General features: G+C 53.1%; 1 protein-coding gene across 1 annotated transcript in view; it reads left to right on the top strand.

Moving 5' to 3' along the window:
- The window catches only part of NCS1 (neuronal calcium sensor 1), a 47,404-nt gene extending 29,914 nt beyond the window's left edge, over positions 1–17,490 (top strand). Inside the window, exons 3-8 of the mRNA XM_004423578.3 lie at positions 5,426–5,564; positions 6,860–6,938; positions 8,122–8,210; positions 8,561–8,638; positions 10,651–10,768; positions 16,838–17,490. Of these exons, the coding sequence (XP_004423635.1) occupies positions 5,426–5,564; positions 6,860–6,938; positions 8,122–8,210; positions 8,561–8,638; positions 10,651–10,749 (484 nt within the window). The 3' untranslated portion in view covers positions 10,750–10,768; positions 16,838–17,490. The remainder of the gene's footprint in view (positions 1–5,425; positions 5,565–6,859; positions 6,939–8,121; positions 8,211–8,560; positions 8,639–10,650; positions 10,769–16,837) is intronic.
- The last annotated feature ends 923 nt before the right edge of the window (positions 17,491–18,413 follow it).

The raw sequence follows: 18,413 nt of genomic DNA, 5'->3' as shown, positions 1-18,413 counted from the left end.
AGGAAACAGGCTCAGAGAGGGAAAGTCTGCTGCCAGGGTTGCACACGGGTCAGGGGTGGTGCTGATTCGGAAGCCTTTCCAGTTCTTTAAACTTAAAAAGATTCAACTCCTTTTTCATGTTACAGAATTCCTGCGTGCTCGGTGCAGCCAGTGAAACAATAAGCATGGAGATTAATAATAATAATAATAGCTCTCTCCCCAACTCCTTCCTACCGCACACTGGAAGCACTCTCTGAAGTGGGTGCCCTCCTGGGTGACGTGTCACCGTGGGGCCTGCGTGGTGGACCCCAGGCCGTCAGTCCTCTGTGGTGCCTGGAGACTCAGGGGCTGGTCCCCGAGATCCTGCCCTGACCTGACAGTGCTGGTCCCCCAAAGTTGCCAGTTTTCGGTGAGAACTGTGATAACAGGATGTTTTTTTGTGTCTCTCCCCTGCTCTCTGGCCCGACCGGTGCCAGCGACAATGCTAGGACCACTGTTGCTTCCACTTTGGGTCCGGAATGAAGGGGGAGGGGTTGAGGAAAGCAGGGCCACTGAGGGCTTCGGGCCTCGGCTGGCGACTCTGGGCTGCTGGAGAGCCGGGCGGGATGTTGGAGCTCGACCGTCTCCCCGTCCTGCACGAGCACAGAGGCGGTGGCAGAGGGCTCCGGTTCTGGCCACCCTGTCTGCTAGCCGTGGGACTCTGTTTGACATTTCTGGAGCACCTACTGTGTGCCAGGCGCTGTGGTGGGCCCCGCAGACTCGGGTGAACTGGAAGACTCGGTCCTGCCTCGGCGGACCATGCGGTGCACCCGCTGGGCCATCATCACATGGACACACAGGTCATTCGCCTCGTGCACAGCTGCGCAAGGCGCCACTGAGGCCCGGTCCGGGGACAGGGTGCTGTGAGTGTGTGTACTGGAGCGTGACTGGGTCTGGGGTGGCCAGAGGGGGCTTCTCGAAGGGAGGTGCACTGGAGCCGGGAACGAAAGGGTGAGCGGGAGTCGGCTGGGTAAGGAGGAGGGAAAGAGTGGGGCCGAGCAGAAGAAATAGCCAGATGAAGGCCCTGAGCCAGAAGGGGACTTAACCTTCCCCAGCCTCAGTTTCCCCATCTGTGAAATGGACATAACAGTCCTCATCTCCCAGGCTTGTTGGGACGATTCGGTGAAATCTTGCCTGGAAAGTGCGCAGCCCGGTGCCCGGCTTTCAGTAGGTCCCTAATGGTAGCTGATGTTCACAGCAGAGACTGCTGGAAAGGCAGACACTATGGTAGACCCCTCCCAAACTTCTGGGGGTCCCCAGAGGCCATCTAGTGCAGTGGTTCTCACCAGGAGTGGTTCTGCCCCTGTCTGGAGACACCTTTGGATGTCATAACTTGGGGGAGGGGGGCTACTGGGATCCCGTGGGTGGAGGCCAGGAATGCTGCTCAACACCCTCCAGTGCACGGGACGGCCCCATCGCCAAGAGCCATCCAGCCCCACATGTCCGTGGTGCCGGGTGAAGAAACCTCTATCTGGTCTAGGCCGCTTTTTCAGGCAGGGAAACTGAGGGGCGTTGCAGGGAAGGGGCCTGCTGGGGGTCCCTCTCACAGCGAGGCAGGCCGGGGCCAGGACTGGAGCACAGGGCCCGCGTCTCTGGGCAGGCACCAGCGCAGGTTTCCTGGTGGCAGCCTGTCTGAAGGAGGGGGGCCGCCCGGGAGGAGAGGGAGGAGCCCGGGCCTGTGGGAACCTGAGGCCTGGGCCCGGGTGGGGGATGGAGTCACGCTCTCCGTCATCCTGGGGCCGGAATTCCTGGGCATGAACTTCATCATGAGGCGGCAGCTCCCTGGGGTGCTTGCAGTGGGGAGGGGGTGTGTGCCTGGTGGGGGGTGTCCTGACTCAGCCGACCAGTGGGGGCCACACCTCAGGACTGGACCATGGTATGAGGTCCTGGCCTCGGAGCTGTGATGACTCGCAGGGCGAATTAGAGGCCTGGGGGCAACTGGGGTGTCTGGGACAGCTCAGACCGCCCCTTCTCTCTGCTCCAGCCAGGCAGGGTGCCCCCCCGAGGATGAACAATGGGGTTATGTAATGTTTGGGCAGCAGGCACTTGCCCGTGCCTTTTCGTGGAGGCGGTGCAGCCTGGCTTGCCGGAAGGGCAGGCGGGGTGGGAGCCTGGGAGGCAGGAGCCCTGGGTCTAAGGCTTGTTTCTGCCGCTGACTTGCTGTGTGACCTTGGGCCAGTCTGTCTCCCTCTCTGGGCCCCCAGGTCCCCACCAGTCCACGGAGGGGTGGGAGCACATCAGTGGTTCTCTTAACCATCCCCGCGGAGCTCTTGGGTTCTGGTCCTCAGGGCTCAGGAGGAAGTCACCGGACACCTGGGCTTCCGCTTTCTCTGTCCCTGCCTGGCAGTTTGTGTGCTCATTCATTCATTCAGCTCATTCATTGAGCTCACTGGACAAACATTTACTGAGCCCGCATATGGGCCAGGCATCGGGGCGCCGTGGTGTGAGGGAGCTCACAGTCTGTTGGGGGACACAGCCTGGAGGCAGATATGATACAGTGTGGTCCATGCTGTGCTGGGGACCCCCAAGGGGTGCGAGAGCAGAGGAGCAGGGCAGCCTTTGGGGGCCTGGGGGGACTTCCTGGAGGAAGCGACACCTAAGCTGGGACCTGGTAGGTGAGTGGATTAGCCAGGTAAAGAAGAGGAGGCCGTGTTTTGCAGGTGAGGGACCTGCAGGTACAAAGGCCTGAGGCTGGAGATGGCATGGCAAGCTCTAGAAAGTGTGGCTGGGTGTGGAATAAGGCGGGGGAGAGGGGGCTGGGCCGTTGAGCTGGGGCTCCCCTTAATCGATCGGGCATTGCCCTGTGGGGGCTTCTTCCTGGGGCCCTGCTAATCGATGACGTGACAGCCTCTGCAGGGGTAACCAGACAGGCGCCCGGAAGGCTCCCCGCTGAGGCTGGCCTCCCTGCACACACCTGCCCCGCACTGACGCTGCGGGGCCCCCACACCGGCCCACCGCAGCTGCTCCCAGCGCTGACGGCCCCCTCTGCTGCTCCTCGGAGCACGCCTTCCCCTCTGGGGAGCCGGCCCTGTGAGCCACCCACAGGGACCCATCCAGGAGAGGCCTTTGGGCGCCTTTTGTGTTCTCTTTATTGTGTTTAATAATCTTTTAGAATTACTCAAGTGACACAAGTCCATTGTGGAGAAATGGGAAGCTCAGAGAGAGCCCGAGGGGAAGGAATGGCCCCTTCCCGGCACCCAGAGCCGTCTGGTGACAGTGGGATGTGCCCAGACATGGATCATCAAGTCCCGGTGCCAGGCCTGTCCCCTTCTCTTGCCCAGGGACCCGTCCTGGCCAGGGAGTTGGGGTCACAGACCAGGTCTTGTCTCCAAAACGCTCCTTCTCCCTGGCTCTGCGTCCTGGCCCAGGTGTGAAGATTTGAGCCCGGAGCCACTGGGAAGGAGGCTCTAAGGGGAGAGAGCTGGAGGGGCCGAGTCCCTTCCTGGTACCTGCTGTGGGAGGGCACCCAAGCCCTGTGCCTCAGTGCCTCCGTCCACGAAATGGGCTCCCTGAACCCACCACCAAGGACTGAGGTGGCGACCACGTGAGGCACCGTCTGTGAGGCTGAGCTCAGTGCCCAGCAGGGGCTGTTGTCACAGGTCCAGGAGGAGGGTGAGACGGGGCAGTGACCCCGGTTACGGAGCTGGGACCCGCCTCCCTGGGCCTCTGGCCCCTTGAGGTGCCCTGTGGGGTTGGGGAGGGGTGCGGAGGCCTAGCCTCTTTTATGACCTCACACTTGCTGTAGGCACTGTCATGACAGTGGGTGCCCCCTCCAGCCCGACCCCAGGAGGGAAGCTCCACCCCACTCCATCGTCTCTGCTCTCCTCCCAGCCTCTCCCTCACCCCTAGGGAACAGCTGATGTGTTAGCAAGAGTCTTGTTTTCTTGTTGACTTCTGACTTCCATCTTTTGGGGCGCAGAATTCCCAAGGTTCCCTCCTTCGGGGGCCTTTCAGGTCCTCGTGCATCCAGCGCCCATCCCAGGCCCTAGATTGTTCTCCAGTGGGTAGGGGGACAGTGGCTTCTCCACATGCTCCCTCCATGTATGGACCCCAGTCATGGCGCCACCAGCAGCCTCAAGTGCGATGCTCCCAGAATCCTCTCCTTGGCTGTGAGAGGAGAGCGGGATCTTCACGTGGGTCTCGTTAGGACCCAGCACAGCAGGGCAGGCGTGAAGTCTTCAGTGACCCCGTGTCTCTGAGCATCTGGCCCCTGTGGCGTTGACCTTGGAGCCCCACCTCAGCTCCGGTCTGGGCTGCGAGGACTCGCAGATCTTCCCCTCTCTGAGCCTCCGTTTCTGCGTCCTTAAAGGGGGCTTTCTCACAGTCCCTTGCTCATCGGGCTGTTACGGGCATTCCAGGAGAATGAGGTTTGCAGAGTCCCCGGCAGAGAGTGGCCCAGCGAGGGTCATAGCTGCAGCTGGTAACAGCCCATCGCTCTCTCTAGCTTCCCTCTGCTGGGACTCCTCAGGGATGTACGTCCCAGTTGGAGTTGCTAAGCTACACACAGGAGCCAACTCGTGAATTGGTTTAAAACAGCACATTTGAGTTCATAATACTAAAGATCATGCTACTGATTATTTTTTAAGTCCAGCCCTGTGCCAAGTATGCTACATCATCCTCCCACCCAATCCTGACAAGATGGGTGATAACCGTCCCTTTTTATAAATGAGGAGACTGAGGCTCAGAGAGGTGAAAGATCTTGCCTGAGCTTTGCACAGCTAGCAAATGGCAGAACCACAATTTGGACTGCAAAGCCATGCTGCCATCAGCTGGCTGGGTGTCTGGAGGGTGCTGTGTGGGCGCTGGGGGTGGAGGGTGGACAAGGCCCGTTGGAACAAACCGGGGTGCCCTCCAAGCTTGCTGCGCTGTTCCTGCGTCTGTTTACACAGTACCCTGGAACAGAGGCCGGGAGAGGGGGGTGTGTGCATAGTGGGGGGTGCAGGCATGTGGGAGGAGCCAGCTGCCGGCCCCATATGGTGGCTCTGCCCACCAGCACCACCAGCCTGCCCGGCTCTGTGGTGCCAGGAGGGGCTCAGGGGAGAAGGTGGTGGAGGTGGGAGTGCCTTGTGCTAGAGCACGGCTTGGGGGGTTGTCGGTGTGAGTTTTTTTTTAGCCCCCCCTGTGCAGAGCACGGGGCTGAGTGGCCAAGTGCTCTGTGCACAGTGTCTGGGTTCATTCTCATGGCGACTCTCATCCGCCTTGTACAGAAGAGGCTCAGAGAGGTGCGGTCACCTGTCCTGGGCCACACAGCTAGCGAGAGGCAGAAGTGGGATGAGCCCACGACCCCTGTGTGGCCCTGTCTCTCTGGACGGGGATTCACCGCCTTCCGGGGCGCTGGACAGGATCCCGGCAGGTGGGTGATGTTGGCGTCTCTTTCCCGCTCTCTCGCCTGGTCTGCTACCTCCAGGTACAAGGGCTTCATCAAGGACTGCCCCAGCGGGCAGCTGGACGCGGCCGGCTTCCAGAAGATCTATAAGCAGTTCTTCCCATTTGGAGACCCCACCAAGTTTGCCACGTTTGTTTTCAACGTCTTTGATGAAAACAAGGTGAGCTGGGGATGGACGGGGCCTGCGCCAGCCCAGTCCCCTCCCTCCTGCAGCAGCCTGCTCGGCTCCCGCGGCACCGCAGTGTCTCCACACCCACTCTCTCCTGCTGACGTTCCCTGTTGGAGAAGGAACGCACGCACGTGTGCACGCTCATGCACACATACAGACAGAAATGCATGCACCTGTGCACAAGCACGAACACGCACACAACCCACACGTGCAAAAATGCATGCATACACACATACATGCACAAAAGTGCACGCACTCGCACGTGCACACACATGTACCGCACAGATATGTGTGCACACATATATGCACACATGCACACGTGTGTATAGCTTGACCTTTTTCTTACAAGCACAAAATGCAGATGCCTCCAGGGATAACAGCAGGATTTATAGTCATAACCGTCATTTACTGAACATTTACTGTGTGCTGAGCCCTTTACGGGGATTCTCTTTAGTGAAGCTTTACACCAGCCACCTGTGGGGTATGTCCTTTTAATACCCCCGTTTTGCAGACGAGGAAACTGAGGCTCTGAGCACCGTATAGTAGGGGATCTTTTGTGCCCCGCTTCTTTCACTGAGCGTCATGTTTTCAAGGCTCATCTGTGTTGTAGCCTGTGTCCCCTCCTGGCGATGGCCGTGCTGACAGTTGGCACATCCACTGTTGCGGCGTCCACAGTCCTCTGGGCTCTGTCCCATGCCCACATTGTTCCTGGCTCCCCGTATTCATGGTGCACTTACTGTGGCTTGTTTCCACACCTCGTGCTGTTGGGCCTTCGGGTGGTTTCTGTTCTGTCATGCCCTGGCTTTCTCCCCGGGGGTCCCCAGGCTGAAGTCACACTGCCTGGCCCTGGGAAGAGCTCTGCCTTCTCCTGACCTCAGTTTCCTTGTTTGCAAAACAAGTAGGTAGGATGGAACCATCTAGAGCCCTGCCCTCTTGCAAGGCCGCTGAGCCTGTGGTTCGAGGCCAAGGGGAAGGGGATTCCGGGCGGCTCTGGCCCAGAGAGGGGGTGTGTGTGTCGGTGGTGCCTTCTGGCTCTTTCTCCCATCAGATCTGGAGTCAGGCTCTCCCTTAGCCTCACCCCTTCTTCCTGTCTCTCCTGCCCAGCCTGTCCCCTTTCCCACCCTACTTCCTCCCCTCCCTCTTCCTTCTCCTGTCCCTCGTCCACTTGGGTGGCCTTGGCCGTGGAGACCTGGTGCCTCCCGCTGCCCATCACCACCCGCCCAAGGTCCGGCCTGACCAGGTGGCCTGGCGCTGACCGAGGCCACCCTGCCCCTCTCTCCTGTCAGGACGGGCGGATTGAGTTCTCCGAGTTCATCCAGGCGCTGTCGGTGACCTCGCGGGGAACCCTGGACGAGAAGCTGCGGTGTAAGTCCTGCCCCGGGGCTCTGTCAGGCGGCTGCTGGGTGGTCCCAGGCTGGAGGGGGGCCAGATGACGGGGCCAGGTCGACCGTCCAGGGCTGAGAGAGCGGCACGGGCGTCCTGCCTTTCCAGGTCGGAGGAGGTTTCCTGGAGGTGGCCATGCAGGAGGAACGTGGCTTAATTAGGCGGGGTGGACAGATGGCGCGGAAGCCGGGGGGCATTCCGGCAGGTGCAGACAAGGGACCGCGGGCAGTGCAGTGTGCAGTTAAAGGACTGGCTCCCATGCTGCATCCACCACTTAGGTGGCCGCTGTTTTGATGACTGATATCATTCATTCAGTCATTCACTCGTTCACCCAACAGATATTGACCGAACACGGCCACATATCAGTGCTGGGCAGTAGACCAGGAGTCCAGGGGTGAATCAGACAGACGGGCACCTGCTCTCGTGACCATCAGTCTAGCACTGGGACGGTATTTTAAAAAACCCCATAAAACCATAACCGAGGCAGGAGGAGGGAGGTGTGAGCCGAGAGGAGAGGAGCTGACCCTGTTAGGAGTCAGGAGTGAGCGGGGCAGGGTGAGAGCTGTGAGAGCTGGAGGGGGAGGAGGAGGGGAGAGGGTCCCGGGCAGGGGAACAGCAGGGAATCTGGAGAGAAGAGCTGGGAGGCAAACAGCTGGGCCAGGACTCTACTCGCTAAGACGTTCACACTGCCTCACGTCGGCACCGAGAAAACCTGGCAGTTCCTTTTTCTTTTCTTTCTTTCTTTCTTTTAAGAATAAAAGAGAGGATTTTATTCATGCAAAAGCTCCCTCCTCCCCGCCAGGCATATTGTGTTATTTTCTAGGTTGTCCACAGCGGGGAAGGGGAGCGGGGCGTGGGGAAGGAGGCTCCTCCTGGGCCAGAATCCTCCCTCCCTCAGCGCCAGCCTCTGAGGCCTCTGCGCTCTCAGACGCACTGCCCCTTCTTTTTACTTTTAGTTTCTTTTCTTGAAACCCTAGTTGAAATGGTGCGTGTGTCCGTGTTGTGTGTGTGTCTCTCCATGTCTGTCCCTGTATAAATATGCATTGACTGGACTAGTAATGGGGCTGTGGGTCCCCACCGTGTGTTGCGGTGCAGAGGGAGAAGGGGGTGTGGCAGAGCCTCCCTGCCTTGGGCCGGGGTGACAGCCCTGGCTGGTTGATTGCAGGGGCCTTCAAGCTCTATGACTTGGATAACGACGGCTATATCACCAGGAACGAGATGCTGGATATCGTGGATGCCATTTACCAGATGGTGGTGAGAGGCCCGGGTCCTGTGGGCTGGGGCGTGGTAGGAGGGGCATCAAATTGAGTGACCGGGTCTGGCCCAGAGGAACCACCCCCGTGTGACTGCTCTCTTGCCTGGGGGAAGAGTTGGCCAGGGGTCACTGCCTGCGGTCACTCTGCACATCTACACCTTGGGGGGCAGGTGGGGGCTGGGGTGGGTGGGATGTTCCAGAGCAGAATGGCAGAGATGGTGAGGGCGTTGTGGGGAGTCGGCAGTCCTCATCTGGAACCAGCCCAGGTCCGGGGGGCGAATTTTTGGGCAAAGCACCCAAAGCCTGGCTGGCCAGGACCCCAGCCCCTACCTTGTCATTTTGCTGGCAGGGGAACACCGTGGAGCTCCCCGAAGAGGAGAACACCCCCGAGAAGAGGGTGGACAGGATCTTCGCCATGATGGACAAGGTGAGACAGGGTGAGGCTGGACCTTGACCAGGGAGGTGAGGTGTAGGGGCCCGGCCTCAGGCCCCAGTGGGCAGAGAGTAGACACACCTCCCATAGGTGCCACCGACCACCTATGGGCCTGGCTCTAGGCAGACGGCACAGCCTGGTGTCGTGTCCACTGGTCCGGTCAGCAGCCGTCCCCATCAAGCATCCAGAGTGTTAAGTAAGTCTGCCCAACACTTTTTATTTTATCAGCTAAGATTCTTAACCTTTTAAATTTTTTGCCATGGGCCCCTTTGGCATTCTGGAGAAGTTGTCTGTGGACTTCTCAGAATCATAGCTTTAGGTGTATCAAATAAAATCCCTAAGGTCAAAAAGGAAGCTCATTATTTTGGAATACAGCTTTTAAAATATTTTTCGAAAAGAACTTGTGATGTAGGATAAATGAGCTTCTTCATTAACATGTGAAATAATCAGAAGCCGCGGTGGGTCTGACCCCCCCGTACCTTCCAAGTGGTGACCCGCACACGCCATGCCTGCAGCGGCCGTGATGTTACGAGCACGCCCGCGATCCCCACGGTTGACGGAGTCACCGGTACTGCTGGTTCTGTTGGGGATCGTCACTTAGATTCATCATGGAAGGAAGAGCTAAATTCCAGGTAGAAGTTAGCGAAGAGAAAGACCTCATTATTTTCCCATCTAAGTTTACAGACCTGCTGAATTCTCTCCATAGACCCCAGGATAAGAAACTCTTCTTGAAATCAAACCTTTTTATTTTTAACCTGAAGTAACTTTGTTTTAAATGGGAATTTGATATCAGGATGGTAAGGAAACCCATTGCTTGCCTTAAATAAAGCAATACAAATTATAGTGACGTCAGGCTTATTACATTCTGGCTGGATACCCGGGCTTGTCCTGAAAGCATTGAGCCTGAGGCCTGAACTTTCTTACTTAAAACAGGGAGATTAGCACATGTCAGAGACAGGGAAGACATGTGGGCTCAGACTGCACTGGTCTCTCGGTAACAATCTAAAGACGTGTTGACAGAGTGTGCAGCAAGGAGACTAACTTCCTCGCAGGCTGGTTCAATGTTATTCAATGCCAAGGCCACACACTCCTTCAGTGCCCCGCTTCATACCTTCCTTATTTAGGGAAAGAAAGCCCACCCTGGAGTCAGACTGGGTGTAAATTCTGGCTTCCCCAGTTACCAGCCATGGGCCCCTGGGTGTGTGACGAGCCTCAGTTTCCCCCCTGAGCAGCGCCTCTTCTTAAGGCAGCTGTGAGCATCCCAGGAGATAAGCGTGTGTGTGGGGGACACAGTGGGCAATCCTCGGGGACGGCCTGCTGTGCTTGTCGGAACCCTCGTCATGCCTTCCCTCTCTGGGTGCAGGAGGTGGGCTGGTGGTCTCCAAGGCCTTTTTCTTTTGCTCTCACAGGTTTCCTTGAGAGATGCTCCAGGGGAAGGGATTCTGGCCCAAACCATCCCCTCTTCCAAGAGACCCACTAAAGTCCCTTTGTGTGAGCTCCTGCCAGGGTCCTCCCAGGGTCCAGTGTAGACTGTTCTGGGAATGGTTTAAATGCCCTTCCAAGAGTGACCCCAGAGAAATGCAGTAGGCTCTCAGCTGCTTGGGACTAACCACCATTTATGGGAATTAATAGCAGTGATAATGGTAACTATGGAGTTATGGGGGGCTTCTGGGTGGCTGAGCACTTTATGCAGCTTGAGCTCATGGAGCGTACACCCCAGTGCCCCAAGGAAGCCATGCACTTATCTCTAGTCCCCAGGTGAGGAAATGAGCCCAGAGACGTGAGTCACATGCCCAAGGTCACCCAGCCAGGAAGTGCCCAGGTCTGTCTAGTGCCTGAGTTCTCTTACCCAGTGAGCTGCATTGCCTCCCTCCTGACCTCACTTGGGGAGCTCTCTTGGGACCAGCCCTGGTTCCAAGGGAGGGGTGTCCAGGGTCCGGGTCAGAGGCCCCTGTCCTAGGAGGCTAGTTATCCCTCTGCCTTCAGCTGCCTCTCTCTGCTTACAGAATGCCGACGGGAAGCTGACGCTGCAGGAGTTCCAGGAGGGGTCCAAGGCAGACCCCTCCATCGTGCAGGCGCTATCCCTCTACGACGGGCTGGTATAGTCCAGGGCCCAGAGCTGGGGTGAGTGGAGGGGACTTGGGGCCTGGGGTGGGGGACGGGGGAAGCCCCGCCACAGGACACGTGGCGTTGGCAGATAAGTACCTGGGTTTCCTGGGGGCACTTAGGGTCTGCCCAGTGGGGGGCATAGCTGGTATGGGGAGGCCCGGGAGGCAGGGCTTTCAAATCAGCCAGAGCCCCTCTCTTGTTGTCATTTTTATACACCCAGATTCATCCTGAGGATTTGGTTGAATAGAAGTTTCCCTGGATTGAAAACACCTAGAACATTGAGAACACTTAGTTCTCAGCCTGGACCAGGGGCTGGGGAGAGCGGGGGCTTCTCATCCCTTCTCTGGGTGGCCAGTCGAAGACCTAAGCTCCTGGCTCCCTTGATCAGCTCAAATGCAGTTTCTTGTTCCATCCTAGGATTTGCAGTAAGAGCAGGCTGGTAGCATGCCCACAGGGGCCTCTGTTGCTGGTAGAGAACTGTCATCCTTTTTCCTTTCTCATCCTCTTCTCCCTCTGCCCTGCCTCTTCTCTGTTCTGTCCTCTGTGTTGGCTGGGAGGAAGGGAGTGAATGACCCCCAAGGCCCTGTCCAGCTAGGCACACTCTTGTGCATGACTTCTGGTGGACAGATGATCATTCTGTTGGAATTTGTCTAAGAGTAGAATTGCCATGACACAGGATATGTGTATGTTCAGCTTTAGTAGATACCACCAAACAGTCTTCCAACACGGTTGTACCGTTCCGTACTTCCTCTAGTATAGTATGAGAGTTCCACTTGCTCCACATTCTTGCCAACCTTGGATAGTCTCTCTTTTTAATTTTAGCTGTTTTGGTGGGTGTGTAGTGATAGCTGGTTGTAATTTTAATTTGCGTTTCTCTGATGAGCACTGAAGTGGGCATCTTGGCATGTTTGTCCCATCCATTTTAATATCTCCTTTTGTGAAGTGCTGTCTTAGTTTCTGTTGCTGTGTCCTACGTTACCACGAAACAGCAGCTGAAAAGAACAAGCTTGAGGAATTCCAGCACAACTTAGCTGGGTGCCTTTGGCTCAAGGTCTCTTGTGAGGATGCAGTCAAGCTGTCAGTAGGGTGACCAGCCATCCCAGTGTGCCCAGGACTGTCCCACATTTAGTACTGAAAGTCCCACGTCCTGGGAAACCCCTCCATCTCAGGTAAACTGGGATAATCACCAGGTGTTGGTCAGGGCTGCAGTCTCATCTGAAGGCTTGGCTGGGGGTGATCTGCTTCTAAGCTCACTTGTTTGGTTTGGTAGCCTCGATCCCTCGCCATGTGGACCACTGCACAGGGCTGCCTAACAACGTGGCTCCCCTGAGAGTGAGCTTTCCAGGAGGGAGGAGTGTGAGAACTCAAGATGAAAGCCACAGCCTTTTTATAACCTAACCTTGAAGTGACGTCCCATTGCTTCTTTTTCCAGAAGGCCTTGGTTACTTTGGCATTTCTATATAAATTTTAGAATCAACTTATAAATGTCTACACATACACAAGCTGGGGTTTTGATTGAATTGAGCTGAATCTACAGTTCAATTTGGGGGAGAATTGGCATCTTTAAATGTTGAGTGTTCCAATCCATGAAAATAGTATATTTCTGTATATTTAAGTCTTTTATTTTATCGTTTTCAGATGAAAGGTCTTTCACATTTTTTGATAGCTTTAGTCCTAGAAATTTGATATTTTTGATGGTATTATAAATGGTAATTTTAAAATCATAGTTTCCATTTATTTCTGGTTTATTGAAATTCAATTGGTTTTTGTTTATTGATCGCATATCCATGATCCTGCTACATTCATTTGTTAAATCTAAGAGTCTGCCTTAGATTTTTTTGGATTGTCTACATTTTATTCCTCCTTTTCCTATCCTTCTGCCATTTGTGTCTTTTTCCTACTTCCTTGCACTGGTTGGGCCCTCTAGTGTAATACCCCGTAGAAGTAGTGAAGGTGAGCATTCTTGTCTCTCTCTCGGTCTTGGGGGAAAGCTTTCAATAATTTACCATTAATTAGGATGTTTGTTGTAAATGTTTTGTAGATAGATTTTATCAGATTTAGGAGTTTCCTTTTTTTCTAGTTTGCTAGGAGTTATTTGTTTAAAAAAACTGTGAATGGTGTTGAATTTTATTAAATTGTTTTTCTGCATCTATCAAGATGCTCTTATGACTTTTATCCCTTTTTTGTTGTTAGTATGGTGAATTACACTGATTTTTGAATATTAAGCCACCCTTGCATTCTTAGAATAAACTCCACTTAGCCATAATGTGTTGTGCTTTTTATGTATCATCAGATTTGACTTGCTGATATTTTGTTTAGGAGGCCTACACTGTTTTGAAGCTTCTATTATTATTATTATTTTACACAAGAAATCTTTTTTCATTGAAGAGACATTAGAATACGTTTAAAAAGAAAACCTCAATAAAAAATCTTATTTTTTAAAAACCTTCATATATAACCCAGATATAACCACTGTGAACATTTTGTGCCCAGAGCAATTCAGAAAGAATTGAATACTTACAAGAACTTAATACTCAGTAACTAGGTCACATAGAAACATATAATCAAATCAATTTGTAAGGAACCATCACAGTTATTTCTATAGTCGTAGAAACACTCGGTATGCAGCTCTGGGTCCCATGGTGCATACTGATCATTGTCGAATTTTTCTGAGTCTCCTTTTGTGAATTACCGCCAGTGGCCTCAGGGGCAGCCGTCACATGACATGCTGTTTTGTTTCCTCCAGGCCGTGGAAAAAGCAGTACAAACACAGGTTCTTGATGTATCTCCTCAACGAAAAGTCGGACAGTGTAATTAATTTCTTGAAAGCGTGCAATTATTTTTGAATCACCCTATTTGTTTTTGTCTCACAGTTTCCTATGAATATATATGTCTCTATATTTCCTTGGCAACAATGAGTTCCTAACCATATGCTGTTGGCTGTTGTTTTTTTTTAAATGAACAACTTACAGGAAACATTTACTGTTTCTTTTGGAGACGTGACACTAAGAAAAGATTTTTGTGTTTTACCCAACGTGGCCTAAAGTTCATATCCTGTTGTGTCCACGCTGGCTTTCCTTAACACGATTTGTGTAGACATATACCTTACCCTCACCAGCGATATGTCAGCCAGGAAGGTGTAACTTTATTTTTACAACAAGCTTTTCAGAGTGAGAAGATCCACCTGTCTATAGCTCTTCCTGAAGATCGCCCTCCTCTTTTCCTCAGACTGGTCCCAGAACCTACTCGATAGTAATTATATCCAACCTGTGTTCATCATTTTTGTGATTTATTTGCCTTCTCAGATTCCTGCAGTATCACAATTCTTAGATAAATTACCATTATATAATCACTGCATTATTCAGGAACTGAGATCGTGCATGTTTTCTACATTGGTCAATGTTGTCTGAGACTATCATTTTTAATAGCTGCATAGTATTCCAGTCTATAGCTGGGTCGTAATTTAACCAGTCTGACAGCGTGGGACGCTTAGATTGTTGGAAATTTGGGGGCAGATTTAAAAAAAGGTTTACTATTCACAGGCAACGGTAGAGAGAATGGTGTAACTCCATGTTCCATCACCCAGCTTCAGAATCACCAATTCATGGCCAGTCTTGGACCATCTAGACCCTCCCCCACGAGGTTATTGTGAAGCAAATTCAAGATGTCATATCATTTCACACATAAACATTTCAAAACGTATTTCTAAAAGGTAATGATTCTTTAAATAATCCATAATGCCAAAAAATCAATAATAATTCCTTACTACCCTCCAATCTGCAGTTGGTATTCCAGTGTCCTTTTTCTCACAGCTTTTTTTCACAATTTTTTATTTATTGGAATCAGAATCGGAATAAAGGCCACATGTTGGAACCGGTTGATAGGTCTCTCCCTCTCTCTCTTTTGTGTTTTTGATGCATCTCTTAAGTTTGCTTTAATCTATAAGTTTCCCCCCTTTCCTTTTTTTCTTGCTATTTGTCGAGGAAGACACTCTGTGGTTGCCCACAGTCCGGGGTTTGCTGAGTGCGCCCGTGGTGGTGTTAACGTGCTCTGTTCCCTGCTCTTCCTGGAAGTGGGCAGTTCGGGCTACAGACAGGCTTGGCGTGCGGTATGATCCACTTTTGCAAGGACGCCTCGTGAGTGGGGCTGCGTGTCCACCAGGTGGCCCCTTGATGATCACCGCTTCGATTCATTCATTCATTCACTCGTTCATTCATTTATTAGGTGGTGCAAGATGGTGCCATTCTAAAGCTGTCTTTCCGTCTTCATTGTTGACTGGATTGCTTCTACAAAGGGACACTTCCCCTCATCAGCTGTTTGGTTACCCCGAGGCCTAGGTTTTAATAGGAAAGGCAAGATGGATCCTTAATTCTTTCTCTTTATTTATCAGTTTTCAAAATGAGTTGGATTTCTAACATCCTTTAGAGGTGACCAGTGAAATTTTTTAAATATGTATATAATTATGAATTGATGGATTTAGATGCATTTGATGAGTTTCATCTCGTTTGTGGTTTTAACCAGCAGATACAATACTGCAAATCATGAGCGTTCACAGATCACTGCGGAAGGCGAAGAATGTGGTTGGAAACTCAGCCCAGCCTCGCGGGGTTGGCACGGGGGATGGGAAGCCTGAGAGAACGCAGGCCTCTCCCTTGGGGTATTCTGCCTCTCTCCGGGCGACTGCTCCAGGCCCCTTTCTCCCTTCACACCTGCACCACAATGGCCACCCCAGCTCTGGTCCTGCGGGGCCTGCCTCCTCCTCCAGGGCCACCTCCACATCGCTTCTGATTGGCCCAGAGAATGTTTTCAAGTCATCTCATGCAGATCAGGGAAATGGCCCCCCTGGATCAGAACTTACACCTGTCCAATGCGGGGAGCAGGGCCATGCGATTTAAACAGGGGGAGGAGCAGGTTACGGGAAAGATCTGTGCATGACACAGACAGTAACAGACGTGACTGCTCCCCATGCTTCTGCTTTTCAAAAAACATTTATTGAAGTGAAATTCCCGTAACATAAAATTAACCACTTGAAAGTGAACAGTTCAGTGGCATTTGGTACGTTCACAATGTTGTGCAACCACCACCTCCAGCTAGTTCTGAAGCATTTGCATTTGCATCACTCCAGAACAGAGCTCCATACCCAGACCCCACACCCCTGCCAACCACAGTCTACTTTCTGTCTCTACAAATTTGTCTATTCTGGATGTTTCATATAAATGGAATCATAAATATGTGACCTTTTGCGACTGGCTCCTGTCACTTAGCATGTTTTCAAGGTTCATCCATGTTGTAGCACGTGTCAGGACTTCACCCCTGTTTATGGCTGAATAGTATTCCGTTGTATGGATGTACCACATCTTGTCTGTCCATTCATCCATCGACGGACACTTGGCTTGTTTCCACCTTTTGGTTATTGTGAGTGGGTGCTATGAGCATGGGTGTTCGTGGATTTCTTTGAGTACCTATTTTCAGTTCCTTCTGGATACATACCTAGGAGTGGAATTGCTGGGTCACTGGTAATTCTATGTTTGACTTTTTGAGGAACCACCAAACTGTGCACAGCAGCTGCACCATTTTACATTCCCACCAGCAATGAACGAGGGTTCCAGTTTCTCCACACTCTCACCAACACTCGTTATTTTCCGGTTTTTTGATGACAGCCATCCTAGTGGGTGTGAAGTGGTATCTCGCTGTGGTTTTGATTTGCGTTTCTCTGATGACTGATTCTGTTGAGCATCTTCTCGTGTGCTTATTGGCCATTTCCTGCATTGTTCTTAAAGGTTGCAAACTATTTTATGTTATGCCTGTGTCCTCATTTTTCCAACCAGTCCCCTGAGAGTGGACACTGGGGTTGCACCCTCCCTTTTAATTTTGCTATTACAGATACTGTAGGAAACATCGCATTTATTTCTTAAGGATAAATACTCATCACTGAATGGGTGGATCAGAGGGTGAGCACATTTTTAGGACTTCTGTATAACGCCACCTTGGCCTCTCTTTGCTCCCCCCCACCTGCGCTACCTTTGTGTGCGTGTGTCCCTGGCAGCCAGCTCTGACCCCGCCTCACCTCCTCGTGTCTTCCAGATGCCTGAGAACCACTCACCTCCTCCCGTGCCGTGAGGCCACCTCAGCCCCGCCGCCACCCTCCTGTGTCCACCCAGCCTTTCTCCTCGTCCACACCCGGCCGGGCTGCCCTGGAACCCTGAGGCCCGGCCCTCCTCCCCCGGCCCCGCACCCACCCGCCGCCTAAGCCAGTGGCTCCAATTGTCAACAACCTCTGCTTGTCCGGAAAACAGCAGCGCGGATCGGAAAAGGCTGCAGCCCCAGCGAAACCAAGGACTCGGCTGCTTTGCCGGCGGCCTCTCGATTCCTCCTGCTCTCTTGTGCGTGTGCTTTCGTTTTTTATTTCAAACAGACATTGAAAAAGAGAAAAAAACTACCTTCTGTTGTAGAAGATACGGACTGACAGATGGGGAGGAGGCCTCGGGGACTCAGAGGACTCTGCCTCGTCCTTGGGCAGCTGGAGAGGCCATGGAAGTCACGGCCTGGCCACGGCGGGGCTCGGGGTGTCGGGGGGCCCGATGAACGTTATTGGTCCCCCATCCTCTAGCAGCAAAACCACCTGCGTGGCTAGGATGAGTAACTATGATGATGATGATTTTTTTGTGATAACAGTATTGTGCTTTTTGTGGGGAAAGTGAGGTTTTTTTTTATACATATATAATTGATATCTTTTATTTATTGGTGTTAACTGTTGCTGCTGCCTCTCGTGTCCACAGCTCCCAGGGATGCGGGGCCCACCGTTTACATGTGCACGCCCTTGCCCACCTGCCCAGTGCTTGGGAGGATGGTGGCCTGCAGCGGCCAAGAAGCCAAAAAACCTTTTTTTTTCCCCAGATACTGTGCTCGATGTTTGGAGAGGGGAAAGGTGGGTTTCTTAAATGGCTAATGCACTGTTCCCTCCAGCCCGAATGCCTCCTCCTTGAACCCTTCTTCTCTGCTCCGTGTCCACACCTCCCGGACCTGTGTCCTCCCCTGGGTCCATAACATCTTTTCTGAGGACAACAGGGGGCATCTTCCGGTTTCTCAGCTTTTGCGTTGGTGTTTGCAGCCACATGGAGAATGGAGAGGCTTGTCCTGAGACTGGGAGCCAGGAAGGGGGATTGGGTACATAAGGAAAGAGGGAAGAGGGGGTCTTTGCAAGCAAGTGAGCAGAAGTGAAGGCTCCTTCTCCCTCCTTGGTGGCTTTGGAAAATAGTCTCTCATTCTCTCCCACTCTGCTTTTCTGCCTGTCTGTCTGCCTTGTCCAGTAGACTGCACAGCATCCTTCTTCCCTTCCTTCTCTTAGCTCAAATGCTGGGAGGGAGGGGAGGAGAGAAGGGCTACAGGCAGTCCCCTCTGGGTCGTGGCCCCTTCTCGGGGCTCTGGCCCACATGTGGTCACAGGAAGCTTCTAGCTCTGCCTGCCACTGAGATGGGGCAGCAGGGCAGTGCCATCAGAAAAGTCAGACAACCTTGGCCCCGAGGCCGGGAGCCTGAGGCTGGCCCTGTTCTGTGACTGTGGGCCACCCCCTGCCCTCTCTGGGCCCCAGCTACCCCAGCTGCAGAGCCAGAGGCTTGGGCTGGTTGATCTGAAGGCTCTTCCCTGCCGACACTGTATA

The sequence above is a fragment of the Ceratotherium simum genome, chromosome 29 (assembly GCF_057802395.1).
Source record: "Ceratotherium simum simum isolate JZ-2026a chromosome 29, ASM5780239v1, whole genome shotgun sequence".
In the NCBI taxonomy this organism is placed as follows: Eukaryota; Metazoa; Chordata; class Mammalia; order Perissodactyla; family Rhinocerotidae; genus Ceratotherium; species Ceratotherium simum.
Note: the sequence above shows the minus strand (reverse complement) of the source record. Positions and strands in the feature narration are given on the sequence as shown.